The 14,600-nt window shown below is 45.2% G+C and overlaps 1 protein-coding gene across 2 annotated transcripts in view; it reads left to right on the forward strand.

The window, feature by feature from the left end:
- The window catches only part of CACHD1 (cache domain containing 1), a 90,390-nt gene that overhangs the window by 23,889 nt on the left and 51,901 nt on the right, over nt 1-14,600 (forward strand). For both annotated transcript variants that reach the window (XM_048312285.1, XM_048312284.1), the window contains exons 2-3: nt 5,367-5,429; nt 12,528-12,676. In XM_048312285.1, coding sequence (XP_048168242.1) covers nt 5,367-5,429; nt 12,528-12,676 — 212 coding nt within the window. The remainder of the gene's footprint in view (nt 1-5,366; nt 5,430-12,527; nt 12,677-14,600) is intronic.

Raw genomic sequence — 14,600 nt, forward strand, 5'->3', positions numbered from 1 at the left:
CATGCTGGAAATCCCATACAGCATAAAGTGGAAATCACACTGCTTATGATTAATTAAAACAATTGATTAGAAAAGTGAATTAAAGGCATTAACTGGAAAAATGAGTTAGGAAAGTGATATCATTTCCAGCAGCCTGCAAAGCACTGACTGACCTGAGCTCAGCATCGCTTTTCTCTCTGATTCAGGTGTCTGTTGCTGCTCCACAAATGCTGTAATGAGAAAGAGCATTAATTAATTAAATCCCTTCTGAAAACATGGGGGTTTTTTTGAGCCCACAGGAAGAGAGAGGCGTTTGTAGTGTAGTGTTGGGATATTCCTTTCACATCTGTAGCTGCTGCCATCAGTGCTCCCATGCCACTGGATTTGCCTTTCCCTGTGTTTTCCTCCAATTTACTTCAGCTCCTTCCATGCCTTATTGTGAATTCTTGGAGGAAAACACGGAGCATGTCCCTGATCTCCTGGGAAGCCTCTATTTAATGTTCCTTGGTTTTAGAAAATGGTAACAAAACAGAACACGAGATGGCTTCAGACGCTGCAAAAATAAACGCCAGGCAGAAGCCACAGGTTTCCCTGAAAACAACCTCACTGGTGAGTTCCACCAGAAAAGGGATTTGATGGATATTTGTTTGCTCACCACTTTTTAAAACATTAACCTTTCAAGTAGGAACCAGACCCTGGTTAGTGGCTGCTTGAAGTTTAAAAAGTATCACAGCCCTGCTGAGCTAAATCTGTCTGTATTTTTACACGCCTACATTTTATTGTTCTATGTAACTTTTTAAATATTACTGATTTTTGTCATTGATTCCTTACCCAAATATGACAGGTAACAGCAATCCATGCCCTAAACCTGCTGAAAGATGTTTTTTTTTTCTGTTTTAAATGGCTTGTAGTATACATGGTAAAGCAGCTTCAATATATTTACAGCTTAGTGGCTATTTTACTAATCTTGTGTTTGTTTTCCCTCATTCTCTTTGTCTCAAAAATGTTATTTTTGTTGTCAGGGAGATGGATTCATGTCTTGTCTGGCAAATAAAGTGATGTGTAAATGGCTGAGTGCTCTGCAGAGCAGTTGGTGCTCATGTTTGGTTGGGGACCTTGGAGATTTGGGGGTGGTGGCTTTTTCTGCTTGTTTTGATGCTGTGCTGGCAGTCAGACTGGGCTTTTGGAAGTGTTTTTCTCCCTGCAGCACATTTTAATCTCGAGGAACTGAGGGAACAAGCCAGTTAATATTTTACATTTTATGCTGTGCTTGGCTTAAAGTTTTCTCCCAGTTTTAAAACTGAGTTGCCTTCAGTTTGAAATGAATAAAAGTCTCTTAAGCCTTTTTTTTTTTGGGGACACAGCAAAGCTAAACTCAAGCTTATCTCTGGGTTGGTGGGAAACCTGACTCCATCCTACCCCGACATGTGGTTTGGATGCTGGGCCCATCCATCACTGTCAGACCCCACCTGTGCCAGGCCCAAATCTTCCCTGTCCCAGCCCCCTGCTCCTGGATCCTCTCATTGCTTCCTGATTTACCTCTCTTATCAAATATTTGTCCTGTGAGTCAGAGCTAAAAGCCAGGCAGTTGGAAGTCATTAAAGGATATATGGAGGTACCTTGGAAGAATTTCCTAGGAAGTTGCAAGTGCTTTGACCCAGCCAGGTACTTAAAGAGCTTAGGGAAGCAAGAGTCTGATGCTTTGGAAATGTGTGTTTGGAAAACAAGCCAAGCTTCCTCAGGACTCCATCCAGGGCATCCCCTGCAGGCTCACAGGGACACATCTCCCAGCTTTCCTGAGGAGCTGTCGTGGGTCACCAGGAATCCTGCGGTGCTCCCTGCAGATACCACGATTTTCTCTGCCTAGGCTGGTGTTTGTGTAGCCAAACAGGAGGGCTGGGGAGGAGCAGGAGCAGGAATGCTGTGCCTGGAATTCGGGTGTTGCTGGAGGTCCCAGGAATGGCTCAGGGCTTTGTGCTCAGCCCCTGGCAGCAGCACTGAGGCTAAACCTGAGCAGAGAGCTGCAGGTACAGCCAAGCAAGTGCTTTGCTCTTCAAAGTTTGAATAATTCCAAAAGAATCTTTAGAAAGATTATTATAACCTTTAAAATGTTAGAATTAGAGAATCGTCAGGCTCGGAAGAGACCTTTAAGGTCGTCAAGGCCAGCTGTGGTACCACTACTGGTACCATGAAACCCCATCTCCCAGATCCAGAACACCTCCAGGGATGGGGACTCCATCACCTCCCTGAGCAACCAAAACCAGTGTTCTAGTATCTGATCTTAATCTCCTGTCTCATCTTAAGGCCGTTTCCACTTGTCCTCTCGCTGCTGTGGGAGTGTCAGGATAAATCAAACTCTCCAACACTGTTTGTTTAGTGTTGGAAAGTAGGGATTGCTTCAATCACAGTACTGGGACAGTTCCACCTGGATGTGAAAATAAAAGGGTTTTTTCCCAGTTAATTACTGCATACAAGGGCAAATGAAGGAAAATAAGATAGTGTTTGAGGGTTTGGGGCGGTGTGGGATGAGATGTTGGGAGTGATGGTGGGGATGGAGATATTCTGTGTCTGGTGGAGGAGCAGCTCAAGGGAAAAGGCTGGATGCTGAGCCGGGGAAGGGCTGGATGATGAGCCGGGGAAGGGCTGGATGCTGAGCCAGAGGAAAGGCTGGATGCTGAGCCGGGGAAGGGCTGGATGCTGAGCCAGAGGAAAGGCTGGATGCTGAGCCGGGGAAGGGCTGGATGCTGAGCCAGAGGAAAGGCTGGATGCTGAGCTGGGGAAAGGCTGGATGATGAGCCGGGGAAGGGCTGGATGCTGAGCCAGAGGAAAGGCTGGATGCTGAGCCAGAGGAAAGGCTGGATGATGAGCTGGGGAAAGGCTGGATGCTGAGCCAGAGGAAAGGCTGGATGCTGAGCTGGGGAAGGGCTGGATGCTGAGCCAGAGGAAAGGCTGGATGCTGAGCTGGGGAAGGGCTGGATGCTGAGCCAGCACAGCCTTCCCACATTGGGAGAGCGAGTGGTGATGGGTTACGGCAAATAATCCCGGGCAAGCATCTCATTAAACACGTGTGTGATTGTTCTGTGCAGGGAGCTGAGCCTGCTGCCATCTGCTCCACAGATCCAATTAAACCAGAGGGGTGGGAAGAATAAAGTACAGATGCTAATGGGCTGTGTACACTGCAGGGCAAGTTCTCCTAAATATTGAGACTGTTTTTCTGGGGTTGTGTATGGGGCTGACTTTCTCTCTGCGCCGTGAAGCTCCCTCAGCTTCATTTGAGGTTGCCACTTAGCTCTGATTTGCTGCTTTAAGTTAGGTCACTTTTTAAGTTAGTGAAAATAGCTTAAGGATGTTTTTGCCCTGGGGTGGAATTGTGCACAGGAATTCTTGAGTAGGGGGAGCAGATATCCCGAGTAGGGACCAGACCCAGGCAGGGGCTGAGCAGTTCACGTGTAGCCTCGGGGTTGGATTCTCCATCCTTACTCGATTTTTACTGTTGGTTTACTCATTATCTGTGCTTAGTTTGACCGAGAAACTCCTGCTCCACCCTCTCTGCCATGGCAGTGCTGTTAATTAAAACAACAGAATATACCAGAGCATTTTAAAAAAATCAGTTAATTCAAAATCAAGTAAAAATAGGTTAAAAACCAAGCCAAATAAATTCCTGCTGGCACTGTGACTCTTACATAACCATAGATGATGTTCTCTGGCATTATTTTGCAAGTTCATAAACAGGCTACGTGTGAAAAGGGTGGAAAGAGGGTCAGCTTTGTGTTAGGGACAGAAAGCTCCATTTTCAGGAGCTGACAGTCTATTTCCTCCTCATTCCTTTTGATGTCTGCACACTAAATGCTGCGTGGACAGAAAAATTCAATTCGTTTAAAACATTTTGCATCAAAATGACATGCTTTAATGTATTTTCTTCTGATGTTTAAATTATCTTTTCATCTCATGAGAGAGGGAAAAAAATAAGCCAACATGTTTGGAGTTAAAGTACCCAAGCAGAACTTTAAACAAAGGTCTGGATGAAGAGGAAGTCTCGATGTACAGGCAGCCTTTAAGGGTAGATGCCTTTTTTTCCCCTCCCCTGCCCCCCCTTCTTGGCTGTCTGAGCCTTGTAAACCGAGGAGATTTATTGCTGCCCTTCCAAATGCTTCTTCAGAATGAAGAGTTCACATTTTTGAAATTCTTCAAGTCCTCAGGAGGGAGAGGGATAAGGGGAAGTGATGATGGTGAGCACACCAAAGGATTTTCCAGGCTGGTTTTGCCAGTCATAGCTGCCTTGTAGCTGTGCTGGGAGGGAATCAGCTGAACCTGCACCAAAGAAACTCTTGGAGCTGTGGGCTGCAGAGGATTTGGATGAAATTTAGACTTTTTAGTAATTGCAATCGTTATTGCTAATAATACAATCCAGGGTCTTTAGGAATCGCTGTCCTTTGCCACATGCAGTCATGTGTGCTACTCAGCCCTGATAGATGTGGGATCCATTCCCTCAGTGAAATCCCAGCTCCCCTGGAGAAATGTCTGAACAGCCTGAATAACCTCCATTTATTACCATTACAGCTATTGACACCACTTGTTGTGGTATCGATTAAGAGAGCAAAGGAATATTTTAGGGATATTGGACATTTTCCAGTGGGGACGGCCCCACTGTTCCCAAGGGGAAAGCTGCCCTTGGAAATGAGAAATCTGGGAAGAGAAACTTAGGTGATCAGGCAAACTTTTTAGGGATGCTGTTGGTGTAACCCCAAATCCTTCCCATCTTCTTTTTCAGTCTGGAAGCAGAATATTAACGAGGTGCTGAGTGGTTTTTCCTCTGTGTGTGTAACAGGGATGGCAGTGTGGCTGTCACCTGTCCCCCTGGGAACTGGTGGGAAGCTTTCCCAGGGGAGGACACAGCTCTCACTCCTATCTTCTGACACTTTTTTTTTTTTGTTGGTTTTTTTGCCATTAATGAGGTTGATCTGGATGTGTTCAAACTTGGGTCTCACTTGTCTGTTTTCCACATACTACATTTGTTTAAATTTTGCTCCCAGCCTGTTGTGTTTTAGTTGGAAACAAGTACTTTTAAAAGTAGTTATGTTGGGTTAAATGTTTAGCAAGAGAAGGGTCATAGTTTGCACGTGGAACTATTTTTAGCACCTTCTGGTAGTTTGGTAAATAAACAGATGTTTGGAAAAAAGCCCTGTTGTGCCTTTACTTCCCAAAGTCAGCCTCTCCATGCAGATCCTCACATGGAGACATGATTCCCCTTGGGAAGCCTGGCACTGGGAGACTCCCCAGGTCCTTCTCTGACCCCATTTCCTCACCCATCCACTTTTTGGAGCTGCTTTCATGGGACACTTATGACAAAAAAGCCTCTCACACATCCTTTCTGGTTTTTCTTGCAGAGGATATTCAACTCCTTCGTGTACACAGAGAAAATATCGAATGGAGAAAGTGAAGTTCAACAGGTGAGTCCAAAACCCCTTCCCACCTCCACTGGCAGAGTGAGCTCAGGGAATTCAGTTCTGTCTGGATTTGTGGCCCCTTTCCTAACCTGTCCCTGTTCCCTGGCAGCAGAGCCCGATCTCCCCGGCTGCCCCCTCCTGTCAGGGACTTGTGCAGAGCCACAAGGTCCCCCCTGAGCCTCCTTTGCTCCAGCCTGAGCCCCTTTCCCAGCTCCCTCAGGAATTCTCCAGCCCCTTCCCAGCTCCCTCAGCCTCTCCTGGGGCTCCAGCCCCTTTCCCAGCTCCCTCAGGAATTCTCCTGGGGCTCCAGCCCCTTCCCAGCTCCCTCAGCCTCTCCTGGGACTCCAGCCCCTTCCCAGCTCCGTCAGCCTCTCCTGGGGCTCCAGCCCCTTCCCAGCTCCGTTGCTCTCCAGAGGCTTTCCCTTCCCTGTAGGCATGCCCAGGTGGGTGCTTGCAAGCAAAGGGACCATTAGAGTGTATAATTGTCACCTGACTTTGAAAATTTCAATCCCAAACCATCCTGACATCCCTCAGGACGGGTTCTCTGGCTCTGTGTCGTGTAGGGCAGCATTTCCAGGAGTATTCCTGGGTGGTCTGTGCACCACAGAAGGGCCATGTGGGCTGGATCAGACAGATCAGATGGCTTTTAAAAGGCAAAAGTGTTTTTGGGAAACCAAGAAACTGGATTAAAACTTCAAAGAAGTCCTGACTATGGATTCTCCGCTGAGGAAAAGACAGTCCTTGTTTCCCAGAGCAGATGTCTGTGTTCATCCCAAGTGGATATAAAGAGCTGTCCAAACACTGGAGGTGGGGTGATGGATTTGGAGCTGTCAGGGGAGAAAACGGGGCTCTGCTAAAGTGTAATTACTGTGGTTAAAAGCTCTACAGTGAAGTGGATGGAAGAACAGTTGAGCACTTCTGTTTCATTAATAACCAGTTCTTTTAGCCTTCATGAATCCCCAGCAATAGAACCTGAATTTTGTAAGAGTAGTACATTCAGTGGGATCATCTTGAGCAAAGGCAAACAGATGTAAGCAAATTAAATCCCCTGCCAGAGAAATCTCATTCCTGCTTTGGTCATTCATTAACATTTTCTTAGCAACTGATATCCAAAGGCAATTAATGAGGGTTTTATGTCAGCTGGGATTTTTTTCTGGCAGAGCACTGAATTGCTGTGGGGGTCGTGGGTTTTTTTGTACCAAACCATGTAAATAATGGCTCTCAGTTTATTGAAAAAGTGGAAAAATTCCAGCTGTTGGCCTTCAGGCCTAACTGTTCAATACCTTTGGCTTTCTCTGTGCCACACAAGGAGCAGTTTTACCTCTCAGCATCAAACTGGTTGCACTTTTAAGGTCTGCAGTTATAGAATTACTGTTGTACCTGACAGACAAAACCTGTTCTACTTTGAATCATTTATTAAAAATTGGCTGGCAATGGCCAAAAATAACTTGGATTCCTTCCCTGTGAGTTATTTCAATATCAGAGAACTCCCGTAGGATATGAGAATGCAGTGGCGTGAGTTAGTGATGTAAATAAAGTGGGAGAGGAGGAGTTTTATGAGAGGAAAATCTGCATTAGCTGATTTCAAGGAAGTCAGTGTGTGTTCAGTATCCTGCCAGACATCTGCTTTCTGTGATGTGGAGAGAAGGGATCTGGGCTCCACAGAGGAAGGAGAGAGGGTGAAATGCTCTTGAGCAGGAGGAGATTTACCAGCTTTGAGGAGAGAAGTCTTGAAAAGCTCAGACCATGCTGCTGTTGGGTTGGATTTTTTGTTTGGTTGGTTTTGGACTGGGCAAAGAGGTCTTTGGAGAGGAAATAGATCTGAAATATGCTGAAAAAATGACATTTGGCTGTCGAGCACAACACGTTCCCTGGCTGCGAAAAGTGGTGTGTTCACACACGTTGATGAATTGTGAGCCTCACAATAAAAAGCAATTATTGTGTGTTTAATGTACTTCCAGAATGATTCAGGAATTGTGGCCCTTTCTCTGGGTTTTGTTGTGCACCCTGTTTAACATCTTTCTTGGAATAAATCTTGCGAGGCTTTGCCAAAGGTACTGGCCAGTAGAAAACCTCAAATGAGCGCTGGTTTCCTTGACGAAATGCACATTGGAAAGTGGTTTCCTGCATCCTGACTGCAATAATAGAATGTATTTTCAGTGTCACCCAGAGAAGAAGGAATGGGAACTTTCCACAAGGGAGAACGGACTTAAGTTGAAGGAGGGGAGGTTTAGATGGGATATTAGGGAGAAATCCTTCCCTGTGAGGGTGGGGAGGCCCTGGCAGAGGTTGCCCAGAGCAGCTGTGGCTGCCGCTGGATCCCTGGCAGTGCCCAAGGCCAGGCTGGAGCAGCCTGGGACAGTGGAAGGTGTCCCTGCCCATGGCAGGGGTGGCACTGGAGGAGCTTTAAGGTCCCTCCCAACCCAAAGCATTCCAGGAGTCCACAAATGGTTAGAATCCATTAAATGGGAGATGTGGGATGGAGCTGGAGGTGATTCTATGATCCTTCCTTGAGCCATGTCCCTGCTCATCTCTGTGCTCTTCAGGGTTGATGCAGGACCACGTGGTTTCTTCGAGCCACGTAGATGAAAAATAAATAACATTAAAAGTTTTCTAGAATAGGACTCTGTGGATGCACAGCTGTGGTACAGCAGCAGGATGAATGCCTGGTGGATGTTGGAGAGAGGTAGTTTTTTCCAGGTTTTTCTGGTTTACAGAGGGAATTTAAACCTCAAAATTACAACTCAGCTCTTCCATATGTAAGCAATCCTTTCCAAGGAGCTTGACAGTGTTAAATCCCTGGCTGTGAGTCCGTCCTGGCATCCCTGCCTGTCAACCCCACTGATGCATATTTTATATACAGGCTTGGAAACATAAAAAAAATACCTTGGCTTTCAAGCTACAGCCAGAAATAAAACCTAACCTTGGAGCTCTGCTTTCCCTCCGAGCTCCCTGCAAAGGGGAGACTTCAGAGCTGTGGAGCTTTGAGGGGGAAGAAGCTTTAAAAAAAGCTCAAGGGAACGATGCAAATGAGGGAAATGTCTCTGGGAAAATTAGAGGAGCTCAGTGATGTTGTGATGAAAGGTTGTCAGTGGAGATGGTGACAATTGAAGTGAATTACCCAGGGGTGCTGCAGTAATAGAAACAGGTGTTACAGTCCAACCTGTCTGCAAACCCAAGGGCTTTGGCTGCGTGTCAGCTGCCAGAGGAAATCCAGGGAAAACAGGGCTAATGGCTGCATTGTTCACAGAGAGCACTCACTGCTTATTGTTTTGTTTATTAAAATGAAGGGGAAAACACAGAAATCTGAAAAATGCCCAAGGAGGCTTCCCCCTGCTGTTGTTTTTGAGATGAGGTGAAGAGCACTTTGTGCATGGACCTGGGGATAATAATACTTTATGTCAATCTCAAGGTATCCAGATTTATTTCAGTCTTCATTAAAATGGGTGAGTTGGAGCAGGAATGTCTGTCACACTTGGTACCCACTGCCCCTTTTCTGTGCCTGATTGGGGGCACAGTTTTCCATTTTGCCTTAAAAGTGCCTTAACAGTTATGTAAGGATGGTTTCATAGTTCAGTGTTCTGTCCTTTCATTATTTGTTATCTCTCATTCTTTCTCTACTTTGGAGGTTTTGCAACCAGTGTGGGTCTGGCATCCATCAGCATCCAGCAGCTCTCCAGCTCCAGGCAGGTTAAAAAAAGCAGGATATGTGTTGGATAAAAACTTCAGGTTTTTATTTAGAAAGAGGAGAAGGTGATTTAAGCCTGCAGCTTTTACTGTGACAGGCTCCACAGCCGAGTGCATCACCATGCAAAGGGAATAAAGTTTGAGGGGAATGATGTGAGTGTGCACAGGGCATGGGCACACCAGGCAGTGCTGAGGGCTTGGGAAGGAGGATTATTCCTTGCTGTTGGTTTAATCACTGGGAGCTGGAATTCCTGCTCACTGCTGTGGATTTTTGTGCTCCGGTGAAGCCCAGCTATGGCAGAAAAAGTTTGTTTTGTTAGGCTTCATCTGGGTGATACTTCTCAATTTGATGAATTAGAACCATTTGTTTCTAGTACTTGATTGGTGTGTTACCCTCAGTTTCTTAACATTTATTCATTTGAAGAAATGTTCAACGGAAAATTATTTTTGGATCATCTTGCCCTTGGTGACTTTGAGTTCCCTGGTTTTGAAGTGGTTTGGATTGTTGGGAGCATTGTCTTGCTATCAGAGGGCAATATTTTTAGAGTTCTTTAGATTAGACAAAGTCAGTTCTTCCAACTGTGGGCAGGGAATGGTGTCTGGAGCTCTGGGAGGCTTCATATCCCTCGTTGCTGACATGCACTTGACTCCCTGCCCCGACCGAAGCGCTGGATCCCGTTCCATAAAAATAACGGAATGACTTTGAGCCATTCCGAGGTTTTTCCATGGGAGACGCAGTTTGGGAACAAAGCATTTGCTTTTTGTCAGCTTCTGAAGTACAGGATCTTCTGAAAAACAGATTTGTCAGATCTTTAGACTCAGCACAGCAGGGTGAAATTCAAAGGCTGTGGGGCGCTTTTATTGTTCAACCTAGAAGGTGAAAACTCATCAACACCGAGCCCTCGGCTTGTACAGCATTCATTTATCAGAGAGCAGCCCCGATTCCAAACCAGAGAGAGGCCTTTTGTTCTGGGGCCTGTGAGAGTTTTGTGACTGCTAATGATGCTCAGCAAACTTCAGCTCTCTCCCCTCTTCCTGATTTCAGGTAGGGAAACCAAGAGAGAAATCTCACGCTCAGGTATCTGGTTTACCTTGGAATTTCATTTGCCCAAACTGAGCAGAGAACTTTGTACCCACCAAACCTGACTGCTTTGATTTAGGAAATTTGGTTTGTGTTTGTTTGAGCCCCTCCAGAAGAATTCTGGATTCTCACAGAAGAATTCACTTCTAAAGAACACATTTGAGGGGAACAGCCAGACAAAAAGAAAGTTTACTGGGAAACAGAAAAGGATCTCCCCAACAGCTTATTATCGTAACAACTGGGAGCAATTTAATAGTGCTGCATGTCTAACATGGAGGAGCCCATTAGCAGTCCTCTGGTGCCTTGGCAATAAATCATTCCACAGAACTAATTAGGTATAATTCTGCAAGTCATTTGAGTGAGGTGCTATTAAAACCTGTGCTCCTTGGAGACCTGTCACGGAGCCGCAGCATTCCCTGGGAACAAGGGGGGCCGAGCAGTGCTGCTATCAGCGAGGCCTCGTTCCTCACATAACCAAGGAAATCGTGACAAAATGGCCTGTTGGTAAGAGTTAGGAGAGACATTTGTTAGTCCAGGGGATCTGGAAAATCCAGGGGTGTTTCCCAGCACACAAAACCAGCAGCACCGTTAAATCATCCCTGTAGAGTTTGGGGTGTGCAGGGAGCAGGGGAGAGGAGTGCTGTGGATTAAGGAGCTGATTTAGCTCTGGAGAAGTTTGCAGAAATGCAAACCAGTATTTCTGAGTATTCAACACCTCAGTCTATTGCTTAGAGACGATTCTTTCGTTTGAGATGTGTCTGGCTGACGATTAAATATATAATTGGTTGGTGTGAAAGGGATGCAGAATGTGCAGAGCAAAAAAAAAAGCCTGATCCATTTTGTTAATTCCTTCCTTTGATGAAAGATGAGGAGTGAAAGCCTCAGTAAATGCTCCTTGTAAAACCTGATGCCTCCTGGTAACTGTGTTTACTGTGGTTACTGTTACTCCAAGAGCAGCCGCAGATTGTCCCCTTCCCGTTTTCCCCAGCAGTCATTAGTCAGGCTCGTTGTGAAGTGCCTAATGAAGGACACAGGCGAGCTCTTCTGTGGCAGCACAGTCACTCCAGCAGCCTGGGATGTGTCCCAGCAGGCTCAGCCCTGGCCAGCACCAGCACCCTTCCCAGTGCCGGGACTCTGCCTGGCATGGAGAGAGGGCAGAGGTGCCACAGGCACCACCAGCTTGGAAGTGCTTGCTGGCAAAAATTTGACTTCATTATTTTTACTTTTATTTTAATTTTTTTCAGAAGCATTTAAAAAGAAGGGCTGAAGTACCCAATTTGATATTTCCAAAGCGAGGCGCTCTGATTTTTTTTTTTTTTAATGGTCTGAGAATTGTGTGGGAGGGGCCACAATGTGTTTGTTTTCACTTTCTGAAAGGAGAGAAATTGCCTCTTACAAGGAATAGTGTAACCTCTAAACCTTGTCCTGGTTTAAAAGGACTGCCTTCCTTAGAGGAGCCTCTGGCAATAAAAGGCTTCAGGAGGAATTTCACCGGTGTGAGACTTCTGTCATTATTTTCTTCTTGCTATATTACAACATCAATTAGAGATTTTTCAGTGTGTAGCTGAAGCTGTTGTAGGCTGTGAGTAGGCACAGTGAGCTTTAGATCGATGAGGAAAGTCACTCAGGCAGTGCTCAGCCTGTGGAGCCTCCCAGGAAAGCAGCAGGGAACACAGCGGAAAAGCAAAGTCTGGGATGGCTTATTTTGCCCAAATCTACGTGAAGGAAGTGCTGAGATATTTCTGCACAGATCCACCTGACTGAGGAGGCTGCTGAGGAACAGAGAAATATTCATGGCAGTATTTGGGGTTCTTTGGGGTTCCTTGGATGCTGAGGTTGCTCCCATCAGTGGAAGATTTGCTGCTGGCTCTTTGCTGCTGGAGCAGTAGAAGTTCTGTGTAGGTGAAAGCTTCTCTAACACCATTATTTGGGCTTTCCTGAAGTGTCCATGTACAGAATCTCATTAAATTGACTTGTGGCCTGCTTTAGTCTCCATCCATGTCAGGCCTTGGAGCACCTCAGTGTCACATCCAGCTGTCAGTTCTTAATGAAAGGGAAGCTTGATATGATGGAAGTCACACTTTTCACACATGCAAAACTCTGTTGAAGCACCCATTGCTAGATGAGAAATGTATTTCATCTTCTTGTATGGTCTCCTTCCTGTGGCCAGTATTGATTACTTGACTTTACAGTGCTTAAACCACCAAAATAAAAGTACAGTGAGCAAACTGGACAACTGTTATCTTTAGCATACTCAGCTTTGACTTGGTTCTTAAGGAATGGGGTAATACAGAGAAACTGGCTTAATTTTAAGCTTTCTTCTCTTTTTTCAGTTGGCAAAAAAAATCCGTGAGAAATTCAACCGTTACTTGGACGTCGTGAATCGGAACAAGCAGGTAGTGGAAGCCTCATACACTGCTCACCTCACCTCACCCCTGACTGCCATCCAGGACTGCTGTACTATCCCACCGTCCATGATGGAGTGAGTATGAAATTCTGGAATTCCTCGTGCTGTCATTTATTTAATCTGTGAAGAAAATGAGGGTTTCTTTGTGTTTGCTGCTGCTTTGGATAAAAACGAAGAAGGCAGATCTCCGAAGGTGCCTCTTATCTTGTCCTCATCTTCTTTTCCATTTCTCCCACACCAGTGCTTAATGATGGGCTTTAAACAAGAACTGGGAATCAGCTGGAAGCAATAAAAGGAAGAAAGTTTGTTCATAGTGTTCCATCCTGAAAGAGTCTGTCTAGCTCCAAGACACTGTTTTTGCACTGAGACACTGCTTGCCCTGAATAACTCTCCTCAGGCTGGTCATGAGACCTTTTTCTCTCCTTTGAAGTAACCAGAATCACGAGTTGGTCAGTCCATCACATGCTAAAAGCACTGTGTTCCAGTTTAATCAGGTTGACATGCTGCTGTTTGATAGCAGAGGTTTAATGAAATCGAGTCCATTGCTTGGAAACTGGATTTGTTCATGTTCAGTTTGGTTTGGTTTTAAATACAGGGGTTTTGGGTAGGCTAAATCTGGGCAGTTGGTTGTCTTTAATAATTTCTATTATGCTTCATATTTGCAGAAACTTTCTTGGGTTTCCTAACTGTAGAGATGTATGGTAGAAACTCTGATTTTTCCAATGAAAGAGGAGTAATTTTCTTGAAACGCTGAACATATTAAACATTTACTTCCATGTGGGCTTGAAAAGAACAAGAGTAACCTTCTGTTTATGCAAACCTTGATTACAGACTGATTTTCACTGTTTATGTCAGTCTGATTTAAAAACATTTGAGAGGGAGGAAGGCAATTTGGGTCATCGGGTGACTCCAAGGGCACAGGTTTGGAGGTCTCTGTGCAGTTCCTGCTGGACAAGGTGCCTATGGAAAATGCTGGCACATCCAGGCTGGTGGCAGTGTGGACAAAAGGGTCAGGAATTCTTTGGGGATGAAAACCTGTCTGCCCTCTGATCATGCAGGAATCACCAGGCAGCAGGAACACCTTCCAAGCAAGGGTTGAGGGGAAGGAGAAAAGAGATTTATCCACCTCCTTGTCAGTGTGGCCTAATTTTTCATTATAAAAAGAAGTCTGCTTTTAGTCTGGAAACATTAGTGAATTCCCTTTCACTTTGTCCTCCAAAATGATGTAGCTTGGAAGTCCTTTAGAAATTTCTTCAGCTGTGGTGGACTTGCATAAGAATCATTCCCAGTAAGTGGTTTAAAACACAGACGGCTGGCAAAGCAGGTGAATTTGCTGTTTGCACAGCTCCTCATTCAGGCTCTACGATCTGATTCTCGTTATTTAGTTGCTTGGATCAACAATTAAATGGTTCCCAGACCAGTCTATCAGCTGCAGGATGTTCTGGACAGCACCTTGGTTGAGGCTTATCTGACCACTGGACCCAGTACTGTCTGTAGGAAATCATCTGCAAGTCAAAAAAAAGAATGTAAAAATGTATTTTCTGTTTGAAACTTCAGAATTTTAGCTCCATGCTTTGTTAACTGCCTGATTTGTCTAAATGCCTCTGCCATCATTTCAGTTTTTCTCCCCTTTCTGCCTCTCCCATCCGCTGCTCTTCCTTTCATTTTCCTTCCCTGTGGCATTGCCTTTCTGGGAGATTTCCCATTTGGGTTAAAATATCGGGAAAGAAGCTGATTCACCTGGATATTGTGACCATATTTTGAATTCTTCCATGTTTAATTCATGGACTAACTCCAGCTGCAGTTGGGCCTGCACTTGTAGGAAGTGAAATTGGATGTGCTGCTGCTGCTAACAGCTTATCCTGGGTGTTTAAAGTGTTTAATGTTGGTGTTAAAGCAACAGTAATGATAATATTTTGGTTAAAACGTTTATGAACTGCTGCTGCAGAAGAGGTCACATGAAAAAAGAGCCAGATTTGTCTGTGAAAATTGCTTTTTC

The sequence above is a fragment of the Corvus hawaiiensis genome, chromosome 9 (assembly GCF_020740725.1).
Source record: "Corvus hawaiiensis isolate bCorHaw1 chromosome 9, bCorHaw1.pri.cur, whole genome shotgun sequence".
NCBI lineage: Eukaryota > Metazoa > Chordata > Aves > Passeriformes > Corvidae > Corvus > Corvus hawaiiensis.